The 26,121-nt window shown below is 34.1% G+C and overlaps 1 protein-coding gene and 1 long non-coding RNA gene across 14 annotated transcripts in view; both read right to left on the bottom strand.

Moving 5' to 3' along the window:
• Nucleotides 1-3,067: 3,067 nt before the first annotated feature.
• On the bottom strand, nucleotides 3,068-4,191 carry LOC124450493. Of its 2 annotated transcripts, none has more exons than XR_006950008.1 (3): nucleotides 4,134-4,191; nucleotides 3,734-3,848; nucleotides 3,068-3,150 (listed from the first exon to the last, which is right to left on the bottom strand). It is a non-coding gene; the product is annotated as an uncharacterized LOC124450493 (long non-coding RNA). The 2 variants fall into 2 exon arrangements; XR_006950009.1 differs by having other exon boundaries at nucleotides 3,068-3,147.
• Nucleotides 4,192-15,992: 11,801 nt separating this feature from the next.
• Nucleotides 15,993-26,121, bottom strand: part of LOC124450437 (receptor-type tyrosine-protein phosphatase S-like) — a 49,995-nt gene continuing 39,866 nt past the window's right edge. For 6 of the 12 annotated variants that reach the window (XM_047001099.1, XM_047001095.1, XM_047001103.1 and 3 more), the window contains 12 exons: nucleotides 25,138-25,284; nucleotides 24,489-24,588; nucleotides 24,160-24,236; nucleotides 23,850-23,984; nucleotides 23,588-23,716; nucleotides 23,025-23,182; nucleotides 22,735-22,870; nucleotides 21,975-22,053; nucleotides 20,025-20,189; nucleotides 19,715-19,789; nucleotides 17,541-17,596; nucleotides 15,993-16,067 (listed from right to left, as the gene is read on the bottom strand). In XM_047001099.1, coding sequence (XP_046857055.1) covers nucleotides 19,761-19,789; nucleotides 20,025-20,189; nucleotides 21,975-22,053; nucleotides 22,735-22,870; nucleotides 23,025-23,182; nucleotides 23,588-23,716; nucleotides 23,850-23,984; nucleotides 24,160-24,236; nucleotides 24,489-24,588; nucleotides 25,138-25,284 — 1,155 coding nt within the window. In that variant the 3' untranslated portion in view covers nucleotides 15,993-16,067; nucleotides 17,541-17,596; nucleotides 19,715-19,760. Of the gene's footprint in view, nucleotides 16,068-17,540; nucleotides 17,597-18,311; nucleotides 19,508-19,714; nucleotides 19,790-20,024; nucleotides 20,190-21,461; nucleotides 21,838-21,974; nucleotides 22,054-22,734; nucleotides 22,871-23,024; nucleotides 23,183-23,587; nucleotides 23,717-23,792; nucleotides 23,985-24,159; nucleotides 24,237-24,488; nucleotides 24,589-25,137; nucleotides 25,285-26,121 lie in introns of those variants that run through there. The other 6 variants (XM_047001097.1, XM_047001096.1, XM_047001100.1 and 3 more) reach the window with 6 other exon arrangements.

The raw sequence follows: 26,121 nt of genomic DNA, 5'->3' as shown, positions 1-26,121 counted from the left end.
CACAACGGTTTGATGTATAAGTTAGCCAAATGTATCCCTTGTAAGAAAACACTAAAGCTTTTGAATAAAATGTCTGGATCAAGAATTTATCATGTATGTCTGGGTGACAAATTAAGCAAAAAGAGAACTATAAAAAACGGTGTTCTCCAAGGTTCAGTTCTAGCATCAACTTTGTTCAACATCTATATCAGTGACTTACCACAGACCACCTATCTCAAACTTGGCTACGCTAATGACTTCGTACTATCACACCAATCTAGAGATATTAAACAAATTAAAGAAGCCCTCAGACATGACACAACAAAACTAAAAATCTTTTTCAACAAGTGGTACCTAAAGATGAACACAACAAAAACTGTAAGCACCCTCTTCTACTTGGACAATTACAAGGCAAATCTACAACTTGCATTACGTGTAGGCAACTCCAAATTATCATATGACTCATCTCCAAAATACGTGGGTGTGACTTTTGATCGCCCGCTAACATACAAACAGCACATTGAAAACACTGCCACAAAACTGTGAAAACGAAATGGCATAATTAACAAACTGGCAGGAACATCGTGGGGCGCCAGTCCAACGGTACGTAGGACATCATCTCTTGCCCTATCATACAGTGTTGCAGAACATTGTTCTCCGATTTGGTCTCGCTCTAAACACGTCAATAAGTTAGATGTATTGCTAAATGACACAATGCGAACAATTTCTGGAACATTTGCAATTTATCCATAAATTTTTCACCCTCTTCAAAAAATTTACAGTTTGGACAGCAGCATTCATGTCAATATATTAATTTGTAAAAGATTTCCATAAATCCGTCTGATTGTAGTTTAGTTTCTATCATGCTTATCAAAATTACTATGAAACGACAAACATTCAATTCAGACAGTGAGCTTGACTATGTTTGTTCAGTTGGCTATCAGTCGAAATCCGTCAAACCAATCACAATAAAACAAAAATTCAACTGAACCAATTGTAAGATAGCAATTGGACTCCCTTATACGTCCGGCCACCCCTCTTATCGGTCCAGACCATTCCAGACTGTCCACTGATCTTGCCATTGACCAATAAAATAAGCGTTTTGGCGTTCATTGACTCCTTTATCCGTCGAACCAGTCATGCCACCCCGCTTATCAGTCGGTTATTCCAGGTCAATTAAAATTCAACTGATCTGGTTACCAACGAGATATTCATTGGATTAGTCATTAGTTTTCAATAATAAATAAAGCTGGATTTTTATCACGAAGTAAATGCGATAATAAAGAATAATTAGTGATTTTTTAATTAATATGAATAGGTAATTTTTGAATTTCAAACATCAGTCGCGCAACGGATTTGACATACTCTAGATCCGCCCCTGGGAGTTGTATCACGCGCCATCAATCCAAACACGTTGAAAATTCGTCGACGGCAACATATTGATTAAATTTTAAACTAATAAAATACCTTGGGTCGCAATGTAGTACTTCTCACATTTCCCCTACAAAGTTAATAAAGGATTTATAAAGTAAATGGTTTGAACCCAGGAGTATCGTAACCTGTTTGTGGATGCAGATCTTCTAGGTTAGTGTAGTCCTGAAAAGGACTGTTATTGTTGATGTTGACTGACGTTTCGACAACCTTAGAGGTAGTCATCTTCAGAGTCAACGAATCAACATCAACAACACAAGTCGTTCTCAGGACTCTACTAAACTGGACACTCTACATCCAAAAACATGTTCAAGGATGTATAAATTGAAAAAAAGAGCGAATCTTTAACGTAAACTGTCGACGATGTTGCGAGCAAAAAACTGTTTTCAATGAAACTTACGTCGACAAAAGAAGCGTTGATATAGTCAGATTTTTCATCACCAGAGAGTATCACACGAGAATGGTCGACTAGAAGAGACAAAATAACGTTTCGAACACACAATTTTCGTTTTTGACATTTTCCTTTCTTTTACATAACAATTACATTCCCACATATCACTTTCTCATTGATATTATTTTGTTCAGTGGTTTGCAACGTAAATTGGGATTTTGTTTCCCCATCAGGTTTTGTTAGTGTTACAATTTCTCCACGGAAAAATCTCTATCATGCCACTGCATTTAGTGATTGTAAGGAGGGGTGAGCCAGCACGATTATTTAGTCCGGCTGTGTAAAATTTTTTACGTTCATCTTTAATTCGAAAACAACAAAATTCTAAAGAAATAAATATAATGATGATGATCTGAAATTTACATAGCCGGCTAGCTGTCTTTCCTAATTTTGAAAGGTATTTAGGCCAAACATTTTTGCATGTGATGGTGTTTTAAAAGCATTATTGTGGGTATTGTAAGGACTCTGTGTCAATAATCTGACACATGACAGTGTTTCCACAACAACTTTGTCAGTATTGTATGGTTTTCGAGTCAATATAATCTTACACGTGACTGCGTTTCCATATCGATTTTTGGCAGAATTCATAGGACTTTTGGCAATAACCCAGTTGCATTTCTGACCATTTGGTAAGTCCTGCAAATTTTAATAGTAAGCAAATACAAAACTGAACAAGTGTGTTAAACTCATAGCTACTGAAACGGGAATCCTCATACATTTGGTTTGCGTAGTTTAACAAGTAAGGATCTAATGTTCAAGCATAGGTATGAATACACAATCTAATCTCGTATATAATTGTTTTCGGTTGTGCATGAAACAGCCGTGCACGAGTTAAAAAGAAAACCACCTAAGTTTACCTATCAGTGCGGCGGACGTACTCCTTTTTAAAATCTCCGCACTTTGCAAGCCAAGACTCAAACTTTCATTTCAAGACAACAAATTTCATTTTTATCACCTCGTTCCAGCTTCGAACCTTCGTGAATTTTTTGCTTATTTTTAATGTTAGATTGAGCGGAAGATGCTAAACTACTCATAATAGCATATATACTATGAGAAATTTGACTGAATTTTTAGTCCGCTAAGGATTTCAAATCTGTAGAAGAGAACACATAAAACACATTACCTCAAATTCGAGGCTCAATTCCTCCATGTTTTTTGTTCTCAGTTAGAACGCCTCCATGTTTTTTGTTCTCAGTTAGAACGCGTCGTTTCTAACGGACAGCTCTTGTCCATTCCTATCCTCATGTTCTGATTGCAAATGCGATTTAGGCTCTTGAACAATAGCACGTCTTCTAGAAAAATATACAATCATTAGCAGAAGACAGTAGTAGTAGAGTACCCACGAGTTGATTGTTCGTCCTTCTTTGTACGCAAAGTTTGGCCTGCTTGTACTTCTTAGTACAAAATTTCCTTAAGCGTATCATGCTCCTTTTTATCTTACAAAACAGTGCTTGCCATTTTTTAAAACAGAAAATGCTTCATGCGTTCTCTTTTATTACAACCAAAACAATATCCTCAGACATTGTCAAATAGTGCAAAAACTAAGAGTTGTCATTTGTTTGTGCATATATTCAGCAGGTTTCTAAATCTCTTAAAAGGAAGTTTGGTAAAATCTTGCAAACATATTTAATGCTCAATTGTATTTGATAATTTCTCTTGTTACTCTGAGAAAGATGGGACAATATATGATGCGCAATTGTGAAGAAGAGTCTGATATGTAAGATAAAAAAAGCATTTGCAGTGTTTCTAAGCTAGTTATATAAACACGTAAGATCAATTGCAAGAAGTGAAAAATTGCATGTGAAAGTGTCAAACATTCACCTCTCACACTAATGCTGTCAGTCGACTTTACTGTTCATTTTAAACTCCTCCTACCTTCTCCAAAGAGTTATTAGCACCACAAAGACGATAGTGAAAACAAAAGCAGCTGCAGAAGCTGCAGCAATTGCAGTTACGTTGTTATCATTGTTATCATCATCTTTACTATCGCCTAAGAGAGAAAAAAACAGAGAGAAAGACACATGCCTTTCAATATTGCATGCACTATCACCACACGATTGAAAATAAGCAGTGTTCAGATTTTTCCATATCGAACTTCAAATTTGCACATCATAGAAAGAATGCTTCTGAATCCAGCGAATTCATTTATATAAAAACAGTTATTTTATTGGAAAAAATTGAAAAAAAATTTCCACTGTCCATTTGGCAATTTTTCTCCGCGATTTCGTTTAAAGTTATGCTTCGACTATTAATAAAGCCATACTCTTAAACTCACCTGGAAGCGGAAGTAGCTCTGAAGCAGTTCTTGCTGAAGGACTCCATTCAGTGGAATAAAAATCACCCTGATAAGAAGTGCATTAAATTTTGATAAAAAAAAACCCAAAAAGAAGTTATTAAAAAAAAATTTAAGCAATTACCTGATCATTTATCACCACACGCTGGAAAATTCGATAAGTAGTATTGGTTTTAGAGGAGCGTTATAATAAACTCTTTCGGGAGAACGACGACCTCGTGTTCCCGAAATACTTGAATTTGAGCCATCACCAAGTATAAACACGAAAATACCACCACTACTTGTCTTAAGTACCGCAGCAACTTAAAGGTTTGGTGGTGAAGGAGTCGAATATGTTTCTAAGTCTTCAACATTTAATGTTAAAGGCGATGGAAGATTATGTCTGTCACCTTGCATGGCAATTACGAATAAGTACCTGAAATAAAAAAATATACATATTTTCCATGGGAAGCGTATTGCAAAAAAAGACACCAAAAAGATCAATGGTTCAAACAACGATAGCATTTGAGTTTAAAATTTATTTTTTAAATTAAAAAAAAGATCATGAACAAAGTTGACTGACTATCCTAATAGCCAAGATTAATATGGCTAAGTACTGAGGACAACCAGGAATTGCTATATATTGCACCTCGATCCAGGTTGCAGAATAAGAAAAAATAAAATATCCCTAGCAGCAGGTATTTTCGTTATTCGTCTTTTCTGAGAGTCAAGATTAACCATGCACAATTATAAGCCTTTAAGTTTAAATATTTATGCATCAAAGAGTTATAAAATCTGACTGCTTCTTGTGTTATTTCCATTAAGTAAGTAAATGTGCTGAACCTAGGGTTTATAGGCTCAAAATAAATGATCTAAGAACATACGTACTATAACTTACTCATATTTAACCGTAGGAATTTCTAAAGAAAATGTCAAAGTTTTTTCCGACGGGTTGAACGTCCCTGTCGGAGGCACTAAAAATACAAAACCTATTTTAAAGTGCACAACCTCCCTCCATTAAGTAGTAACAGTTACACAAAGCAAGAGAAGATTTCTAAATGAAAACGTACGTCCATTTGTTATGGCCATTTGCTTTTCACTGTAATTTCCAAAACGAATTTTTGTACTTGCCAAAACCCACACATAGTACGTCGTCGCTGGTTTCAACTCATTTATGATAAAGCTTTGATATTCGGTAGTAAAGGTTTCTGAACATTTGAAGCTCTCACTAGGTGTTATACAAACAGTGTAATTGACAATTTTCCCGTTTCTCTTGCTTTTATCAGGTGGCTTCCACGTGACTGATAACGATGAACTGCTGACGACAGAGATTCTTATATTTAGAGGAGGCCCATCAGGAACTACATAAAAAGACAGTTAAAATTTCGCATCATGTTGTATAGTCGTATTCAAGAAAAAACATTGAATCAAACGTTTATTTTGACAACTGAAGTAAGCTCATTTCAGTTTTACGGTAAATACAGTACTGTAAACGTGTAAGGTCGTATCTGATATTTTGATGATCATCATGGTTTTCTCACCATTCCATGTTTTAAGAACAAATTTAAATTGTAAGTCAAAAATTGTCTATATGTGCAAATAGTTACACATACGTCCGACAAGTGAAATACATTGTTTTACTGCGTCGTTTTGTTTTGTAAATGAAAACATTCTGACAGAGTAAAACAAGTTAGAATGTAAGAGGGAAAAGAACCGAAACTCGAAAGAAGCACAGAAGGCGTTCTACAGGATACACCGTGTTATCGCAATGAAATAGAAGAAACGTCTGCGTGCTGCCATGGAAACTTCAAATAAAGTGAGGAAGGTAGATATGATAAAACTTATAAAAGACCAGAATAGCGATAATTATTCCCATATCATGATCAAATACTGAAGAACAAGAGTTGAAAGATGTCAAGAGAAAAAAGTAACTCCAAACACATGGACTGGTTACGATAGGTATTGCGAGCAAAGTGTCTGGTCATTGAAGCACTGAGCAGATATGTTTTTTTCAGGTAAAAATTTTCAACCTGATCCCAACAAGAAGAATATTTGTTATAGAGACACTGTTATCGAGAGTATTTTACTTCCTATCGAGCATTTTTGAAGAAGAAGAAAGAAAATGTCAGAAAATAATCCTAGCCAATTAAGAGCTAACAGCCGTCTTTGAAAATTGGAATGGCATTGATAGCCATAAAAACATATGATGGTTAGAAGGAAGATTTGTCGTTTGGTAGCTCGCTGCTCGTGGTGGTAATAATAAATACAAAGACACGTTAGAGTAATTACCTATATCAATACGTGGCTTGCCTTCTACGAACGTTTTCATACTTTTTATAACTTATGAATTATAAGAAATGGAATGGGGCAGTTTGCTTCGTTGAGTTAGTCATGGCCAGAATCCACAAATAATAATCGGGGAAAATATTCCACGTTCACTTACACAATGAAATTTTAACGAGTAAAAACGTCTTTATTTTTAACATTTAAGTAGCATACGATTTCTTTCTCTCCTAGCTATGTTTGAAATGATGCACACACATAAAACGAAGAACACAATAGGATGAAATAAAATCTTACCATCTTCTTTTGTCTTAAAAGAAACATTCGCTGCATCTCCAAAACATTCAGAATTTCCAGCAGTTACAACTACTGTGTACATTGTGTTAGGAATAAGATTGCTCAACATGTAAGGCTTAGCAACGTTAGATGGCTCAGTTTTGTTTAAAATGACCTTCCTTTGATTTCTCAATATGAACCTAAACTTTGTCAAAGGATTTACAACATCTGCGCCGGGAGTCACTGCAATGTTTTGGGGATCCATCCACGATATTATAACGTATCTTGACACACTGTAAGTGATATTGAGACCTGTTGGGCTGCTCGGAAGCAATTCTACAACAAGATAGAAAGATCTATTTTGATATACAGGATGTATAACAAAAGAAGATCTTTAAAATTAACCTATTGTAAGATTTCAGTGCCTAAGGACTATGCAAATCATACTGGTGCATACTTGTGCATGTTTTGCTGTTTGAATGTACCCATGGTATTGCAATTTACGTGATAGGCATTGAAATTATTACAATTCGTTAATTTCAAAAGGTCTTCTTTTTTGATACACCCTTTTATATTTGCTTTTCAAGTGCACTAATTAAATGTAAATAAAGCGTAAACAATGATTTTACTATATAACGTTCTGCTGTAATGAAAATTATCATTCTCAAGATTTTAACAATCCATTCCATTATTTATTTCAGTACTAATCTTAAAAGAAAGGTAGAATCTTAAAAGAGAGTTAACATGATCTAAACTAACGTTCTGGTTTCACCTCTGCTTTTATGAACAATTATGTAACTTTCAATTTTTGCAATAAACACATATTCATAAACAAATAAACTCATAAACATTCACAAATATCTAAGAAGTACATGGGAGGATGGAGCAAGGTTAAAAAAAATTTCTAATTTGCCGGCACTTTGGTTTAATCAAAAGCAAAGAAATTGGGGAAAAAATACTTTGCAAGAGTCCAAAACGGCTTAAAAGCTCTAAAACGTTACGAATCATAACTCGCAGCTGAAAACTTTACAATATGGGAAAAAGTTCAAAATTAAAAGATAATTTTAGTCGTATTTGTTGTTGGATGATCAAAAGAATTTAGCTTACACTACTAGCTTTGCAGTATAACATAGTTCTCAATAAGTGGCGTCACCAGGTTGTTTAGACTAAGAGGGACAATGTAAACGTCAAATGTGTGAGACTTCAATGGGGGCTCAGAGGCATGCTCCCTTAAAGAAATGTTTGACTTTGTGTTGTTTCTATTTCTCACAGGCAGGATTTATAACAATCTAAAAGCCACACGTTTTTAGAATGGCAGCATTTTGTTAGATGTGTTAGCAAGTGTATTCAAGTCCATCTTACAAATAACAATGATTGACGACTGCTGTTTACTATACTTTGCTATGTACCTGTTAACAGGAAGCAAATCTTTTTATTGCTGTTTGAAATCTATTTCATTTCATCCTTCAATTACAAAATTGTTCATTAAAATAACTGGGGGGAGACAAGCTCCTCCAGTTCCTTTCCCAGGCCACGCCACTGTTCTTAATTTTAATAAAGTTCTTACCTCCACCGCAAAGTTCTAGCCTTATGCAGGGTCGATTGATGTAGGTCACTGGAATAAGTCGTAAAGCTCTCGTCCTTGTACCTCCTTTGATGTTTGATATAGCAGCGTCTTTTTAAGCGTTTTTGTTTCCTTTGAAAACCTGAAAAATCGTTAAATCCTACAATTCAGCAGTCGCATTAGCATGTGAAAAATTTTATCATAACATTGCAAAATCAGTTTCAAAAATACTCTAACTCCACTTTACTTTTTGTGAATTCTGATTAGATACTGACTCCCAGTTTATTAAATCAGAAGTGGTGTTAATGTGATATTTTGTCACCCAACTTAAGGTTGTTGTGTCTCCAAAAATTGCAACGCAGTTAATAGCATAAAGTTTTTCAAAGCTTATTTGAAGATAGTGATTTCCATCAGCAGTAGGAGCACATCACGATCTGCCACTGGATATTCTTGCATTGGCGGCATTGTGCAAATTTATTGCCTTTGAAGCGGAAAACAATGAGTCAGGGAATTTTTTTGTGTCGTTTAACAACGGCCTGGCACAGATATGACCTATGAAAAAACATTCACATAGAGATAAGCCATGATGATAGAGGTAAGTCAGGATGAAAGAGGTAAGTCATGATGTGATAAGTCATGGTGATAGATGTAAGTAATGATGATAGATAAGTAATGATGATAGATGTGTCATGATAGATGTCATGATGATAGAGTCAGGATGAAAGATAAGTCATGATATAGGTAAGTCATGGTGATAGATGTAAGTAATGATGATAGATGTAAGTGGATGATAGATGTAAATGATAGAGGTAATCATGATGATAGATAAACAATGATGATAGGGATGGGTAAGTCATGATGATAGAATGTCATGGAGATAAATGATGATAGATGGTGGATAAATGGTAAGATAGATGATGATGAGGTGCAATGATGATAAAGGATAAAAAGGATAGATGAAATGATAGAGGTAAATGATGATAGGATGATGGAAGATGAAAGTCATGATGATAGATGTAAGTCTATACTTACATTTTAATAATGAATGATGGGAACATTTCTCTTTCGTTGTGATAACGCATTGAGAAAGATATTTTGCTTGGTTGTTACAAGATAACTCTCCAGATAAAAAATTTGATCGCCTTGCTTGATGTCCATATTTTGATAGAGTCAGCTGCAGGAAACCAAATTGTAATGCAAATGTCAGTCTTATCTAAGGAACCTCACAGATTGTGTGTTACCATCATACTTCGTGATAACATTTACAACTTGGTTTGGGAATATTGAATTTACAGGTATGCCGTTTCAACTAAAAAATTATTAGAGAACAAACATTATAAACTAAATGTGCTATGATCCACTTTGTTGACAATGCCAAATTGTCTCAATGAACCAAAAATTCGACAAAAAAAAAATTCAACAAAGCAAGTGAAGACATATCTACATTTAATTTCAAACACCGCACTGCAGGAAACATTTTCATATGACATCTTTCATGAGAAAACAACAGCCCAACAAAATTGACCTGCTCACCACTTTGTGACTTCATAGCTCAGTTGGTCAGAGCAATGCACCGGCACCGCAGAGGTTATGGGTTCGAATCCCTGAATCACCTGAATTTTTCAGGTTCATGACAATTGCTTAAATTGTCCAACAAAGCAAAGATCACATCTACATTTAATTTCAAAACACCGCACTGCATGAAACATACTTTATAAACGTTGTCTTTCAATGTTTTGAGGGGGAAACAGCATTATCTGTAACGACAATCTTTTTCAAATTTGCAAACAAAATGAAAATTTTGCTCTGAGTCGAAAGGTTCAACGCTTTATCTTAATTAGATGAGTATTAAAACTTGCTCTAATATACTATGAAAAACATGTGACTTGGACGAGATTTGAACTCGCACTCGATATTTTAGTCCGTCGTCTACCTGTTGAGCTACCAAGCCCAGGGATCGGAGACGAGTCACGCAGTTTTCAGATTTGACTGTCCCCACACCTGTGGGCTTGGTAGCTCAATGGTGTAGCGGCGGACTAGTATCCCGAAGGTGCGAGTTCAAATCTCGTCCAAGTCACATGTTTTTCATGTGCATATTAAACCGTGTTAGGATTAATATATTATATATATATTCTCTGATGCTGCCTTTGGAATGAAATTGTATTTGAGAAAGCTGTTTCTGAAATACATGATTTATTCTAACATAATTTAGCTAGAAATTACTGTATAATTAAATTAATTAAAGTATTCATCAACATCAACATCAAATTTTTAACAAATTGTAAAAATGAAAATTAATGTAAGTAAACTTACGGTAACAAATTTCAACAAACGATGTGGTGCTGCATTGATATTCAAAATAAAGATACTTATTCAAACCAGGACAAATGTTTAAAGGAAAGAGATTATCATTAACAATGACAATACACTCTCGTTTGCCATCACAGTGTCTCTTCAGATGACACGTGACATCGACACTACAGCTGTAATCATAACTTGACCCACAAACATTACTTCCAGTCAATCCGCGGTATGATGCACTTTTGATGGTCATGTATTGACTTTTGGGACAACAGACGTCCGTCATCTTTTGTCGAAAACACGCTATTGAACCTGCAAGAAAAAGAAATTTTATTTTAAATGACTGTGGGACATTATTTCTAAAAGCTGTTGATTAATGAAAAAAAACAACAAATGTTCGAGAAATTCAATCTACAATGATAAGTAACACTTGCGTATGTAAAATTTTTGTTTTTTTTAAAGTTTATCACTGTAAGCGTATTGATACTGACGCGCAGAAAATGAGAAAATAACGGACGTTTGTGCGAAAGCCACTAGCTCCCTAAATTCGCACAGCGATTTCAAGTAAAAATACAAAACACCGAAATCGGAATTGCATTAGAAAGACTATAGAAGATCGGATTCTTCTATTGTATTAATTAAATCACAAAAAAAACAAGACTATAGAACATTGCCACCTGACATCATAGCCGACATGTTGATGTACCAATAAAAATTATTTTTATTTAATGAAGTTCCTTCTCTTTGAATACCAATATGACTGTTTCTTGTGTGCTGAGCTGATTTCTCATGTTTTCCGTAGCTGACTTACCATGTTCTTCAATAATATTTAAAATATTTTGATGTGTTTTGAATTTTGGTGGACCGAAATATGAATTAACAACAAAATAACCCTTACCGAAATGAAATTCCTTTTTTGTGCAGACTTACAACTAGCCATTTTCAAATAAAGATCAACTCCTTCATTGTCTCGTAGTTCTTTAGAAGTACGAGGTCTTAAACATCGAGATTGGTTTCCAACTCTGTCGTACCGTATTTGTAGACCTCCCCAAGAGGTTTGTTTTACAGCATTGTTGTTGACACAAGCAGCGTCATTAATGTTGCGCGTATCAGTGTGGATATACAACATATCAAGACGATAACCATTTCCAGTCTTATAAACTCCTTGAAGACAACCTGGTACATTCAACTTCAATATGGCGCTGTTATCTAAGAATTTAAACTGAGATGCAGGATGAAGACAGTTGTGGGAAAGTTCCAAAAAGCGAAGAGTTCTTGTTCCTGCTGTTGACTGTATTTTTCTGTATCATAAATACACTTTCCAGTTTCGACATGTTTCAAGAAAAATCCAGTCGTATCTAGAAAGAAAAAACAAGGCTTAAATTTGTTGCGTGTCATTTCATCTGTCCATGCATGATTACATAATGTATTTACCGTAGCAGATATCATCCAATGACGTCATGGTGTCGTTACATTGATATTCAAAGTAAAGATACTTGTTCAGGCCAACACAAATATTGGAAGGGAAGAGATTATCATCGACACTTATATTACACACCCGTTGACCATCACAGCGTCTTTTTAAATGGCATGTAACATCGAAGCTACAACTGTAATTGTAACTTGAACCACAAACATTTCCTTCATTCAATCCACGATATTCTGCCTTTTTTATGACCATGTATTGATTGTTAGGACAGCTAGCGTTTGTTATTTTTTCACCAAAGCACGTCACTGAGCCTATACAATACAAAAGTTGTAGATTTTAAAGGTTATAGAACCTTAAATGCCTGCAATACTAACCCAAACACGACATTTTACAACATTTATACAAACATAGAAATGCCCTTGTACGCAAATCCAAATCAAAAGATAGAAATGAAAATGAGACAATATGTCACTTAAGACAATACTTTATGCAGTACAATATATGAAAAATGTGAGATTAACTTCTGAAAATAGAGACTTCTTAAAGCGAAGTGAATTACTTCTGACAATATTCCAGAATAACGGTCAATAAATAAATATCTTACGCATGTAAATTAAAGTACTATATGCACTTGGATGTATATAAGACAGAAATTACCAAACATTTTTGTACGTGCCAGGATTCGTTGATTAATTATGACATTCCATAAATATGAAGATAGACGTTTTATTTTGTCTAATGACATATACAAACAAGTAACAACAAATAGACATCAGGTATATCCTATACATAGTGTGGGCATCAAGGAGGGAAACAAGAGGTGAGTCGTCTCCGCAACATCTCTGTTGGAGACGTTGGCGTCAATCTTGTGTTAATAGGGGGGACCATATTCATATATTTTGCTATGCCTGGGTAATTTCTCTTCAAAACAATTTAACTTTCAAAAGAAATCAACCAGGCATAACAGAATATATGAATACCAATTATCGCAGAATTGACGCCAACGCCCACAATGAATTCTTTGTGCACATAACTTGAAAATTTCAGTAGCATTACACAGTACGTACAATATGCAAGTGACATTTTTGAGTCCCCTTCAAAAATTTCTGGAGCTTCCGATCCTAGATGGACGGAGGACAGGTAGCGGATCTAGGTAGGTCAGAATGCATCACTAAAATATATTTCCAAAATACTTTAACCACATCCTATTGCGAGAATTTTGGTCTTAAATATTGTTTAGAATTTTTAACTAACAGCATTTTCAAAATGTGTTTTGTGTATAAAATGAGCTTAAGTAAAATGTAAGTAAAAATGCAAAAAAATCATAGACTTTATAAGCGTGAAGACAAAATCTACCGCTTCTATCAAGTTAAAATATTTTCAGCATGTTTTATGCATTACACATGGCTTTAAGTTCCAAAAAATAACAGAAATACGTCGTTATTAAAGCTCTCTCGTAAATTAAAGTTTGTTTTCGTTCCTCAAAAGGGACCTAGTAATTAGGTGATAACAATATGGGCACCTGATTACTTTGGCTTTATTATACATATCTATGCTCACAATGAATTCTTCATGTACATACTTAAAAATATCAATAGCATTACAGTACGCAAAATCACGTAAGTGACATGTTTTACTTCACCCCGGAAAAAATTTAACAAAACTTCAAAATCGAGCTGCTAGAATCATCGCAAACATGAGTAATGTTGTTGATCACGAAATTGCTTTGAGCTTTGAGAGGAGTCTCTTGATATTCAAAGGCAAAAAGTAAAGCAAAGCTCATGTTCAAATTGCTTAACAACATGGATCCAAAATTATAAGCGAATCAAATGATTATCAACATTGTGGTTTTAAAAAACACTATGCTTACCTCAGCCACGAACCAATAGCATGAAAAAAAGCCTCAAGTCTGGAACTCATTGCCAAATGAACTTAAAGAAATTAGTTCTCTAGCGACCTTTCAAGAAAAAATCGCTTCCCACTTTCCCAAAACAAATATGTACTCAACTAATTGTAAATATTTCTAACGCTATACTTCATTTAATGTACATTTTAGTGTCTGTGTATCGTAAATTGTAAGTAGTTCACTATTCTATTGTATTTTCATTTTTGCACACGCCCCATTTTGAAATCAAATTGTATGCTGACAATGGTAAGCGTGTTAAAATAAAATTATCTATCTATTATAATAAATGTATGACGAATTAAACATGTTCGACTTTTCCGGGGTGTATTCAATTAGTTTTGCAATTGCAAAAATTTCTATGAGAAGATGAATTAAATATAGGTCAAAGTGCCGTATGGATTTGACCAAAGTTAAATACAAACACTATAATCACAATGATGCACTATAAATTAAACTGACACAGAAGAAACTAAAATGAACTGCCTTGCATGTACCTTGTCGTTTTATGTTCACGTTGATGACAACATAACAAGTGTGATTTTTTACACCGTATAAAACATACTTGTAAGGGATTTTGTGTTGTCCGATTCCAAAGCTAGCAGAAGGTTTAAGATATGACTTTTCTATTGTTTCATTTATGTACTCATGTGAACATGTGAAATTTACTGGTTCTTTCCAATTTACGAAATCATTATAATTAAAATATCGTCGTTCTATGGTGGTAACGTTCATAACAATCGGGCTACATCCACATGTCCCTAAATAAAATTAAGTTGTCTTTAACTTTTTGTCCAAAGAAGAAGAAAAAGTAGAAAAAGAGCCTCATTTCGCAACAAAATATTGTAAACAACTCGCATCAAATCGACAGTCATCCGTAAAACTCAATACACAAAAACTACAGACGATATTATATAACTGCATGTATTTTGGCTGTACTGTCATATTGTTTTGTTGTTGTAACTAAACATATGAACAATGAGCGAGAGATTATGCTTCGTTCATGCTGTAAGGCTAGTGTAAGAAAATCAGTTAAGTACTTTAACATTTTCAGGGGATTATACCTCACTTTGATGCACTTTCAAAGAACACGGTGCCAATTACCGTTTTTTAAATGAAGCAGTACCTCTGTCACATAAGTGTTGTGATTGTTTGCTAAGTCCATGTTTGCTAAGTACATAAGTTAATGTTCTTTATGGAAAAACTGTTGTTTATTTTACCTTCAAGTGGACATATTTCACTAAACATTTTAAATCGCTCCAAAAGATATTTCTTCTCCTCAACACAACAACGTGTACGAGTATTGTTGCATTTCGAATCGATTTCAATTTTGTCCGCGACAAATTTTTTCCATTCTTCCTCACAAAACTCAAGTTCTTCATTCCAACCAATTTTCATTGTGAATCCTTGACCAAATGACAGCCACAATAACCACCATATCATTAAACTCATCATTACTTAGATCCAAGGATAAACAGTAAAGCTCTAAATTGTAATCGATTGCTGGATGTATTACAGAAAACAATGAATTTTTATTTAGATCGACAATGACTACATTACAATTACATCTTTAATGCAAGCAGACAGCGATAAAAACATGTTTTGGGCAGTATATGTACATTATCTAAAAAATCCAGTCTAGCAAAAGTGTGTATCAGATGGCTCCAGTGGCGGATCTAGGGTAAGTCAAAATTAATTACACAGCACAATTTGGAATATATTAACATTTCTATAAGCACCTTCAGTATGGACAAGTCCGTTCGTAAAATTATATTCTTTAGAATTTTGAATCCAATAGCATTTTTCTCAAAAAACTGTGAAATTAAAATTTAGCAGCTATAATTTATTTTAAGTAACGCTGGATCCGCTAATGGATGGCTCTGTCAATGATATTGTTGCTCTGTTCAGCAATACATTAAAAAATAATCAAATATTCTACATTAATGCAAAATATAAAATATTACTACATATCATGATAAATTAAATGAATATCATTTATTTTAGATATAATGGATTAGGGACATTAGACTATATTACAGTAATAATAATTCTCACTCTGAGTCTTAAAATAACAATCGTGCACTATTTTCCATTCTTTCATTTCAATTTTCCGTTATGTCAAAAGACTTGACGAAGTCCAGTCAAATCCTTGAAGTACGTTAAGCTCTGTACAGTAATGTTCTAAATTATAATCGATTGTTGAATGTACATATGTTATCACAGAAGACTTTAAATTTATATTTAGATCAACAATGACTACGTCACAATTACATCTGTGACGCAAACAGATCACGATAAAAACGCATTTTTGAGCAATATATGAGCATTATCTAAAAAATTCATTTCAGAAAAATTGTGTAGCGAGAAAAACTGTTCAGAAATTGATTGAGTTAGTCTCATATGGCTGTATGTTGGCTCTCTCAATGGTAGCCCCTGTAGCTGTTATATATATGAGTGGTTTTAATTTTTTTAAAATAATGAAACTTGGTTTTCTTTCAATTTATGCTCTATTCTTCTTACTCGGTTCAGTCAAAATTTCAACTTCTTGTGTTTTAAGAGATTTATTGAACGATGAAAAAAATGCTTTTTAGTGGATAGCGCTAAGGAAACGAAGAAAGCGAAATCAAATTAAAGTCAATACAGATCATTTATCTTAGATACAATAGATTAAAAACCGAGGATGATGTTAAAATTCCTTATCTGAGTATGAAAATAACATTTGTGCATGCAGAGCTTCCCATTAGCTATTTTATTTCAATTTCCCGTTATGTCATGATACATGTAAAAAACCCATGAAATCATAAAGTACTTTAAAATTTCTTGTAACGCAGCATCTATAGCTGTACAGCTATACCCATATTGTCTCTATAGCTATACCCGTATTGGATTTTCATTCAAATTTTTAATTCATCGAATTAAACACATTAGCAGCTATAAAACAGCTAAATTGCGCAGTTTACAAATTCAAAAACTTACAAAAAATGAACTACATAAATTAAAAATTTTGAAAGATAATGACCAAAAAATAATGTTGAAAAGGTTGTTAGATGAGGAAGAGCTCATGAAATAAATGAACATCGATATTAAGGGCAGCTAAGAAGTTTTGGGTTTCAACGTTATCTTGAGATTGCTTAAATTCTTTTATAAAAATTTACAGAAATATCACAGAAAATCGTGGAAATATTTTGCAACTTTTTACATTTTTTAAAGCTTGGCGTTACTCCTTTGTTTGCAGTTAATGGTGGAGTACTTGATGACAACGAATACTCCATAAGAATTGAAAATCTCAAGCGGATTTATTTTAAATCTTTCGCAGGTGCTGCTGAAGGACAAAATTATTTACAGAACACTGGAATAGGGTTTGTTTTTGATGTAGTTGAGAGATTTGGGCGAAAAATATGATAATATATGAATGAAAATATGAATGTGATAACCTGTCCCGAATCCTACATCAAGCATGGAGGTATTGTAGTAAATGAAAAAGTCTCTCCATTTACTATAAGAATGAAATCGTTGCTGGCGGATGTTGTGCGGTGTTTGTATTAACACTTATTTGCCAAACTCAGTCGAAGAAATAATTTGCAGTATTAAATGTTAACATAGCATCGAAGTTAAAGAAACTTCTGTTTTAGTATGAACTACATCACATCTTACCTTTGTTCTTTTATTAATTGAAAAACTGACACAATAAGGCGACTGCAGAAATACACCTTAAACAAACAGAGAAAGATTAAGATACGTTCAAGTCAGACGAACAAAAGAGTTGTGGCTTTCGCAAAGTTTTACTTGCAAATGCTGGCCAAGGCTGTCGGCTTCCTCAAATGTACAGTGCCATATTGAGTATATTCAAACACTTACGCCATCTGCCCCAGCTATTCAACATTTTATAGAATTTGTTTTGCGTCAAATCCTGCCCTTTACGAATCAACAATAATACTTTAAATGTGTTAGGAAATTTTGATCCCGTGGATTGTTTGACGAAGTAATGTTATACAAGATAAAGTTTTTGATATTTTAAAGAATTACCTCTGTTTATACGAAGCAACGAAGCACAAATAATGCATCTAATGTGGGCAAACACGGCAAAACAGGTTAATGACTTCAAGTGCTCGATGACGAAAAATTATATTGCTCCCATAACGTATTTTAAGTTTTTGATTATCAACTTTACCAACAGTAAATTCAATTTTTCTGACAGTCATTAGCAAAATTTTAGGCCCTGAATACAACAATACAGTAAAAACTGTACAGTAAAATTTACTATTATATTAATAAAGCTTTACTAGCATAGATCAATACATGAACACCTTAACCCTAACCCTTACACCCCTTAACAAACAACCAAAATCTTCCAACGTCATCGTTACTGAATAAAATTAATAAACGCCAAAATAACCAAGACACCCTCTTGAATTGAGCTTTTTCTTTTACAGGCTTACACTATAATAAATGTATGACGAATTAAACATGTTCGGCTGTTCGGGGAGTGTATTCTATTAGAATTGATGTGTTGATGAAAAAGCGACGTGTCATTTGGTCATAAATGCGGGAAGGAGCCGCTTTTGACGATTAATTTTTTTTTTGTAAATGAGAGTTCTATGTGGAAAAATTTTCGAGAGAGATTTGATTAAATACACAGGAGGCTAGTGAACATCTTTAACTAAGTGTAATGAAGCTGTGGAAGTTAGTGAAGAGGTTAGTGAGGGTATAGGTTTGCGGTAAACGGAAGGGGTGAATTTTCCATTAGTGTATTTATTCAAGTGTGGCAGCTGCAACGCATCGTATGTGTGTCAAAGCAAACGTCATTTAGACACAAGATTTTTAAAGCATTTGGGAATATCTCTCCTCACAGGTAACCAATATCCTGCCCTACGTAATCCAGCAATTTTGCTCACATAAACACATGTGGAAACACCACCATATTGACGACTTTAAAATAATTTTCTCTTCTCACGATCCATACAAACTCTCCATTCATGAGAGCATCCTAATCACAAGCATTCACCTAACGTCCTAGAGAGGTCTATTCCACGCTATTCCTTTTATCTGCAATTTATTGTGCTTCCTAACTTCGTAATTTATGTAATGTATTTGACACTGTTTTCTTTTGCATTCTAGCACTTTATGTAAATATGATTATTTACATATAAGTAGCAAATCCTATTAAGAATGCAATAATATTCATTTTTGTCTAAAGATGTCTTAAGTAAAGACAAAACGTTACAATAAATACCATTTTTGAAACTACTATACTTTTGGCTAAACTTAAAGCAATATGTTGGGCATTATTTTTATCACCCAAATTTGATTTACGCCAAGCACGACTCTCTCTACTATCTTAAAAAATAAATCGTTTGAAATTGTGTCGTCCAGATAATAAAACTCACTTTACAAGCGTTCTTTCTTCAACTCACATTCTTATATGGTTTTTGTTTTGTTTTTTTTTTGCGTTTGGCTATTTGCTTCACAATTTTGTTTACGTTTATTTGAAAACATACATGTAATGGACTACTGGTCCATTATGACAAAGTAAAGAACAGGGAAAAATGTTTCTGAACCAATCAAAGTGCGCTGTTTCACCGAAAGTTACGCTTGCGATGTTTCAATGTGACTTGTTGCATCTGAAAGAATTGATAAAGTTGGAAAAACGGGTTGCTGAATTGGAGATCTCATTGATGAAAGATTGTATGTAGTTTACATACGTAGACTAACAATTTCAATCTTTATGTACAACATTTTGGAAAATCGCGTGATTGTAAAAAGTCATATTCTTGCTTGCATGCAGAAAATTTTACGCTTATACTTTTGCTATAAACGAGATTACATACCTCTGATCCAGAGAGCAACGCAGCAATTAGATGCACTGAAATACATCTACCACTTGGACAGATTAACGCGATCTGCTAGATTAGAGATATCAAATAGAAACACCACTGAAATAAAAAATAATTTCCATCATAATAACATAGATCGAATTAAGAATACGCCAGTTTCAATTAAAATTGACTTTCAAATTATAAGGATTAAAGTTTGTTGCACAGTTCCCACCATCCCCTCCCACGTACTTGAAGAAAGGAGAGCTCCAATATTCGTGCGATTATGTGAGACGTTAAATGAAAGCGCACTCCATATACATACATGACCTGCACACAACAATGACAGCTCCTTTGACTTCAGCAGTTCTTTTTAAACCTTCCACTTCAGGTAAAATTTCTGCCAAACCGTGATTATTTTTCGGGTGGGCGCCATAATTTTCTGTGACGCGTAGTTGATTACGCGTATCACCCAACTTTAATTGATGTCCTTTAAAAATTATAAACATATATGTATTATTAATTATTAACATTTATTACTATTTCACTCGTTGTACATTTTATTATCAGGTTTTAATAATCCGTCATGATATAGAATCTTGAGTCCTTAAATAATCCATATAGAGTGAATACTCGATAGAATACAAACAAAATACGAAGTAATACAAACAAAAATCTACTATACATGTCAGCCTGTCCACTTAATGCTTTCTACATCAACATTTTAAGTCTACATAAAATAGACAGCAAAACAATGAATTCATGATAACAATGTCATTTTTTGTCACGACTGAATCCAATAACACTGTTTACCAAATCTGTTGCATTTGGTTGTTTGCATTGGTCAAATATTGGATATTTCCAAAAGATAAACAGAAAACTTATTACAGCTAGTGTGTTTCTCAAAAATTCTAAGTGTCTATATCTGGAGCAATGTGAATCCCAATAAATAAAATCTAAAAACTAACCATTAAGGGAGAAATGAAATATCGTTTTTTAAAGAAATTTGTGTTTTCTTTACGACTTCCAAAAATAAATGTTTAACTATAAAACAGAGCAACGGGTAGAAGAATACAGTCAGCATGGATGGATTGGTTTTTGACGGGTAATTTTCGTAGTCAAACATTTTATACGACATTTTAGAACAAATATTCAAATCAAGAAAAAGAAGCAAAGCTAGAACACTGCTCGATTACATCTTCGAGTGTTTGAAGGTCCGCTCTACCCGACCATGATTCGCTTAAATATGGTTGCCATAATTCTGGATTACCCAAACTGTGATGTAAACTGGAGTACTTGTATATTGAAGTCTTGGAAAAGAGAAAAGTTTCTTGTGAGATAAAAGGAAATCTGTGTGAATATGTTACAGCATGTATTTCCATCTTAAGTCATCCCATATCATCTTTAGATGGAAAATACTGACATGTAGTAATCAAATCTCTCTTTTATTTCAAAATTTGGATTTTTGTTCTGAAATGTCCTTTGAAGTGTTTTAATTTTTACACTATCGTTCAGAGGCGGAAATTTGAGGCAACGGCCGACATGGATTGTTTGTTTCGAACTCGCCATTAATTTCGATTTGCTTTTTGTTTATTACTTTTGTTCTTAGTACTCAATTTAATATATTCAATTGAAAAATATTACTGATGTTGTACTATTTAAAATATTGACAAAATTCGTAGTCAGCCCTCAAATTTGGTCGTGCTATGTATATTTTAGATCATTATCATTATTCATTTCTTTAGAAATCTATTGTTTTTACATTAAGTGAACACAAAAAAATTTATATAACACGACCGAACTTGCTACGTCACTGCTAAACTTAATAATTTTATGTTATATTCCAAATTGTTTTTAAATCCTAATCAGAATTATTCACTCTCATCAGGTTTCCTAACAACCTGGACAATCTAGATGTTTACACATGTAGATTGTCCAGGTTAGTAGAGTCCTGAAAAGGACTGTTGTTGATTTTAACTTAGGTTTCGACATCCTTAGCGGTAGTCATCTTTAGAGTCAACGTTGTCGAAACGTCAGTCAACATCAACACTAACAGTCTTTTTCAGGATTTTACCAACCTGGACGATCTACATCTACAAACATATAACGATACTTGACTTGGACTCTCCTCGTTAAAACTAAAGTAAATATTTAAATGTTTTTTATGTTGATTTCTATTTTTTCATTGAAGACAAAATTGCAGAACATGTAACATTCCAGCAACCATCTAAAAAATTTTCCAGAAATTTGTACAGTATAAAAATTCAACTTCCACCTATTTTCGAGAAATTTGAGTAGTCGTCGAACAACTCCAATACGCAGTTCACTGCACGGTAGCAGAGTTTGAATTGATCCTAAATAATAAAAATGTTATAGAAATAATCAAAAAACTAAGTACATCACCAAGGTTGGTAGAGCTAAACAAAATTCAATGTGTAAGTTTCCAGAAACATTCTGTTTAGAAACTATTGTCCACGTTAACGGTTATCAGACAGTGACGCCGGCAGTGATAAAACTATTAAAACTCATATATAAAGACCTTCAGTAAAATAAATATCAGGGGGGATCAGCACCTATCCATCCAGGCATAAATTTATTATCAAACTAAAAGCTTCCACTCTCAAAAGGCAAACTAAAATCAGAAGCGAAAACAGCCGAGCAGCCATTAGCGTAGCCATCAGGCAAATTTGTATTGATATGCAAATAATGTTGACTAACTATTACACAACAGATTTCTAAAGAAAGAAATAATGCTGATGATTTACATAGACGACCTACATAGCAGGACCAAACATGCAGTTAGGCTACGATACTGAGAGCAAAGTTCGCATACAAGCACGAACTTTAAAGTTGAAATCCGGCAATATCCATACAACATATGATGATCGTAAATGTGTCAAAGTGTTGATATATATAAAGTCAAAACAACAAATTTTTTATGGTCTATTTAGTAGAGGCTGCATAGTTCATAAATGAGAATAGCACTCGATGCTGGTGCAATTGGGGCTACAGGAGAATTAGAAAGACAAGCTTACCGCCGTTTCGACGAACTGCGGGCGTCTATTCCGGATCAGCTTGATACATTGGAAGGCATCCATCGCTTGGACAATTTTGACTCGGTCGACAAGATTTGAGATAGCAATATAGGTTCCAGATCGACCTGCTCCATCACTGGATGCGAAAAAATAAAATTATAGGTACTTTTGAGTTTGTAGCAAATTTCTTGTAGAGATCTTCACACAGAACTTAAACCGCTGAATTTTAACAAAACAGAGCAAAGAAACGGGGCTAATCAATTGCTAATATTCCAGTGACACGTGTTTACCTGCACACAACAATGACAGGTCCCTTTACATCAGCAGCTCTTTGTGAATTTTCAACTTCAGATAAAATTTCCACCATACTGTGAACATCTTTAGGAACGTCATGATCCGGCCACGATACGTAGTGAATCATGTGGACCATACGACCATTTTTAATGTCCTAAGAAACAAAAAATAGGAAATGTAATAAATAATTTAGTCTTAAAATATCGGAAATGTTAAAAGTTATTACACTCCAGTCAAGTGTCTTAATCAAGAATGATCTGATGTTAAAACTTCAGTTCTTATATACTCCATTCTAGTGCCTTTGTTAGTAGTGATTTTATGTTGAAACCTGTGTCATTAAATAATCCAGTCTGGCGTCTTCTCGACGAGTGATGTTATTTTTAAACTAGTGTGGTCTTTAGATACTCTAGTCCATATTGTTTTCTATCAGAAATACAAACTTAAACAGTCAATCATCATGTAGCTACTTATGTCTTATGCATACATGTAACACCATTTTAACTAAAAGAATCAACCCAAAATAAAATCTTGTCAACTTAATGCTGACTCAAAAACTCACCATCGTAGGCGAAACAATAAACTTTCTCACGGTAATGTCATCTTTTGTTACAACTGAATCCAACAAGACGGTACTTTTACCAAATGATTGAGCTCTGGCTCGTTGCGTAGGCCAAAACATTGGATATTGCTGATAAATACCAAAGCAAATCAAGTCATCCAAAAAAAATTAAATTTAGAGACAGTATATCGAGAAAGCTACAACCCTAATGAATCACAATATAATCAATGCAAAATTCCTTTTCTTTCGATTCATCACAGACCTGGTTGTTTTCGTTGAGTTGATTCAGCATAACGATGGTGCAAGACTTATATTGACAAACCATCCTCCAAAAGTCGTTAATGGTTTCTTTTAAAGGTGTCTGGGTGGCAATAAAATAATTCTTGCCAAGGTAACCCTAAATCAACGCACGACATGTTCATAAAGATATCAGTTTTTATAGGTTAAACACCATACGAATATAGTTTTCTGCAGTGTGGTCGTGCAGTTTCCCTTACTGGCTTTAAAATATCCCAGGAACAATAATAAATGCTGTAAAAATATTCACTCAGATGTTCCGTAAAGCTACTTACGTCAACAAAACACGCGTTAATGTAGTCGGAATTCTCGATTTGATCCAGGTGGCTAAGGTGTGGACGATTAGATTCACCTAAAAAAAACAAACTATCACGGACTGGCTGACGGTACAGTGACAATCAAAGATCGATAATTAGGGGAAAAGGGGGGAAGGATATTATTAAAAGAAGCCACCTCTTCATCAATTTTATGAATCCACCGCTGTTCCTTAAGTGGACGTATACATTTTAAGCGACAAGATACAAAACAACGAAGATACAATACGGAGTACAAGTGAAAGTTTAACTTTGTCTCCGTCAGACGTTTTATGTAAATATTAACATACTTGGATATATTTTAGGATTGCGATTTTTTTTCTTGTTGTCATTCAAAAGTGCAGCTTCACAAACTTCTTCAGGTAGTTCTGTTGTAACTGATTGTAAACGCTGTTAAGAAAATCATCAACTTTGAAATGATGAAGCATAACTCCTCAAAATACAAAAGTCTAGCGTCTTCCTCAAAAAAATAACCCAGCGCCAAAAGCAGAGTACTTATATACTCCAGTCTGGTGTTTTCATTAGGAATGATCTGATGTTGAAGCGTGAGTTTTATGTACTCCAGTCTACAGTCTTCATCAGGAGTGATCTGAAGATCAAACTTGAGTTCTTATATTACATACTACAGTCTAGTGTCTTCATTACGAGTGATCTGATGTTGAAACTCGAGTCTTTATATACTCCGGTGTAGTGTCTTCATAAGGAGTGATCTAATGCTAAAATTTAAGTCCTTAATTCATACTTAAGTCAAGGGTCTTCATCATGAGTGATTTAAGTTGAACTTGACTCCTTGAGAAACTTATAAACTCCACTCCAACGTCCTTATTAGAGGGAATGTGATTTTGAAACAAGAAGTCCGAACAAAATACAGCAGTGTAAAATAATGCAAGGTAACAATCTATTGTACAATCTTAAACTATGCATCGCCATTTTATTTACTTCAAATATTTCTTCAAATCCAGTTCTTCCATTCCCAAGCTGTTTTGATAGATGTACGATCTCGGCCTTGATTTGCATAGCCTCAATTTCATTCACTCCACATTGGATATGCTCCATAATAGCGTCATAAATAAACATGTACTGATCCTAGATTGGTTAGAACATATGTCTTTCTACTCAAAATGCTAAACTATGAGGTACTAGCAATAGTTAAAAACAAACAAAGTAACTTGCGAAAAATTGATGTTTCTCAAAATACAGATGCCATCTTAAGAACTTCACTATCTTTGTGTCAAAAAGATTTGCAAATAAGGACAGTGATCACACCACCAGTAAATTTGAGGTAGTTGATTCTATGTGAAACAAATTATACCTACAAGATTGACATGGAAACTAAAGCGCATATCTTTTAACTCTTCAATCACAATAAAGCACCCTTTCTCTAATGGCGTCTACAGCTCAATGACATAGAACCAAATCTACTAGATATGTGACTCCGCAAAAATTCTATATTTACGAGAAAGGCAAGCCGCCATCTTGAAAGTTGGAAAACTTACGCTATTCACGATTAAAATCTGCATTTCGAGAGTTGATATACAGTTGGAAAGTTGCTGGTCTGGATTCAATTTTTAAATTTTTTGATAGGATTGGCTTTTAAACCTTCTTTAACTTATCTTTCATTTTGAGTTTTGCTTTTTGCCACCTTTTAAGATGGCGTCCTTGCCTCACCTTGACTCAGCAGATAGACATAAAGAGCTAGGATCACGTTCAAAATCATTGCGTCACCTCGATAATTGTGAGTGTGAGGGGAAGATAATATTCATTCATGCAAATTATTATGTCTAAACATAATAAATTTTAGGGGAACTTAATTTGGCAAAATAGGATAAATAAACATGCTCTCCTCTGGTTTTGCTACTGCTCTCCCATGGAAAAACACCCCTTGAATACATCCAAAGTAGAGATGTCACTGTTATGGACAAT

Source organism: Xenia sp. Carnegie-2017, unplaced genomic scaffold (assembly GCF_021976095.1).
Source record: "Xenia sp. Carnegie-2017 unplaced genomic scaffold, XeniaSp_v1 HiC_scaffold_24, whole genome shotgun sequence".
Classification (NCBI taxonomy): domain Eukaryota; kingdom Metazoa; phylum Cnidaria; class Anthozoa; order Malacalcyonacea; family Xeniidae; genus Xenia; species Xenia sp. Carnegie-2017.
This window is presented reverse-complemented; position numbering and strand designations above follow the sequence as displayed.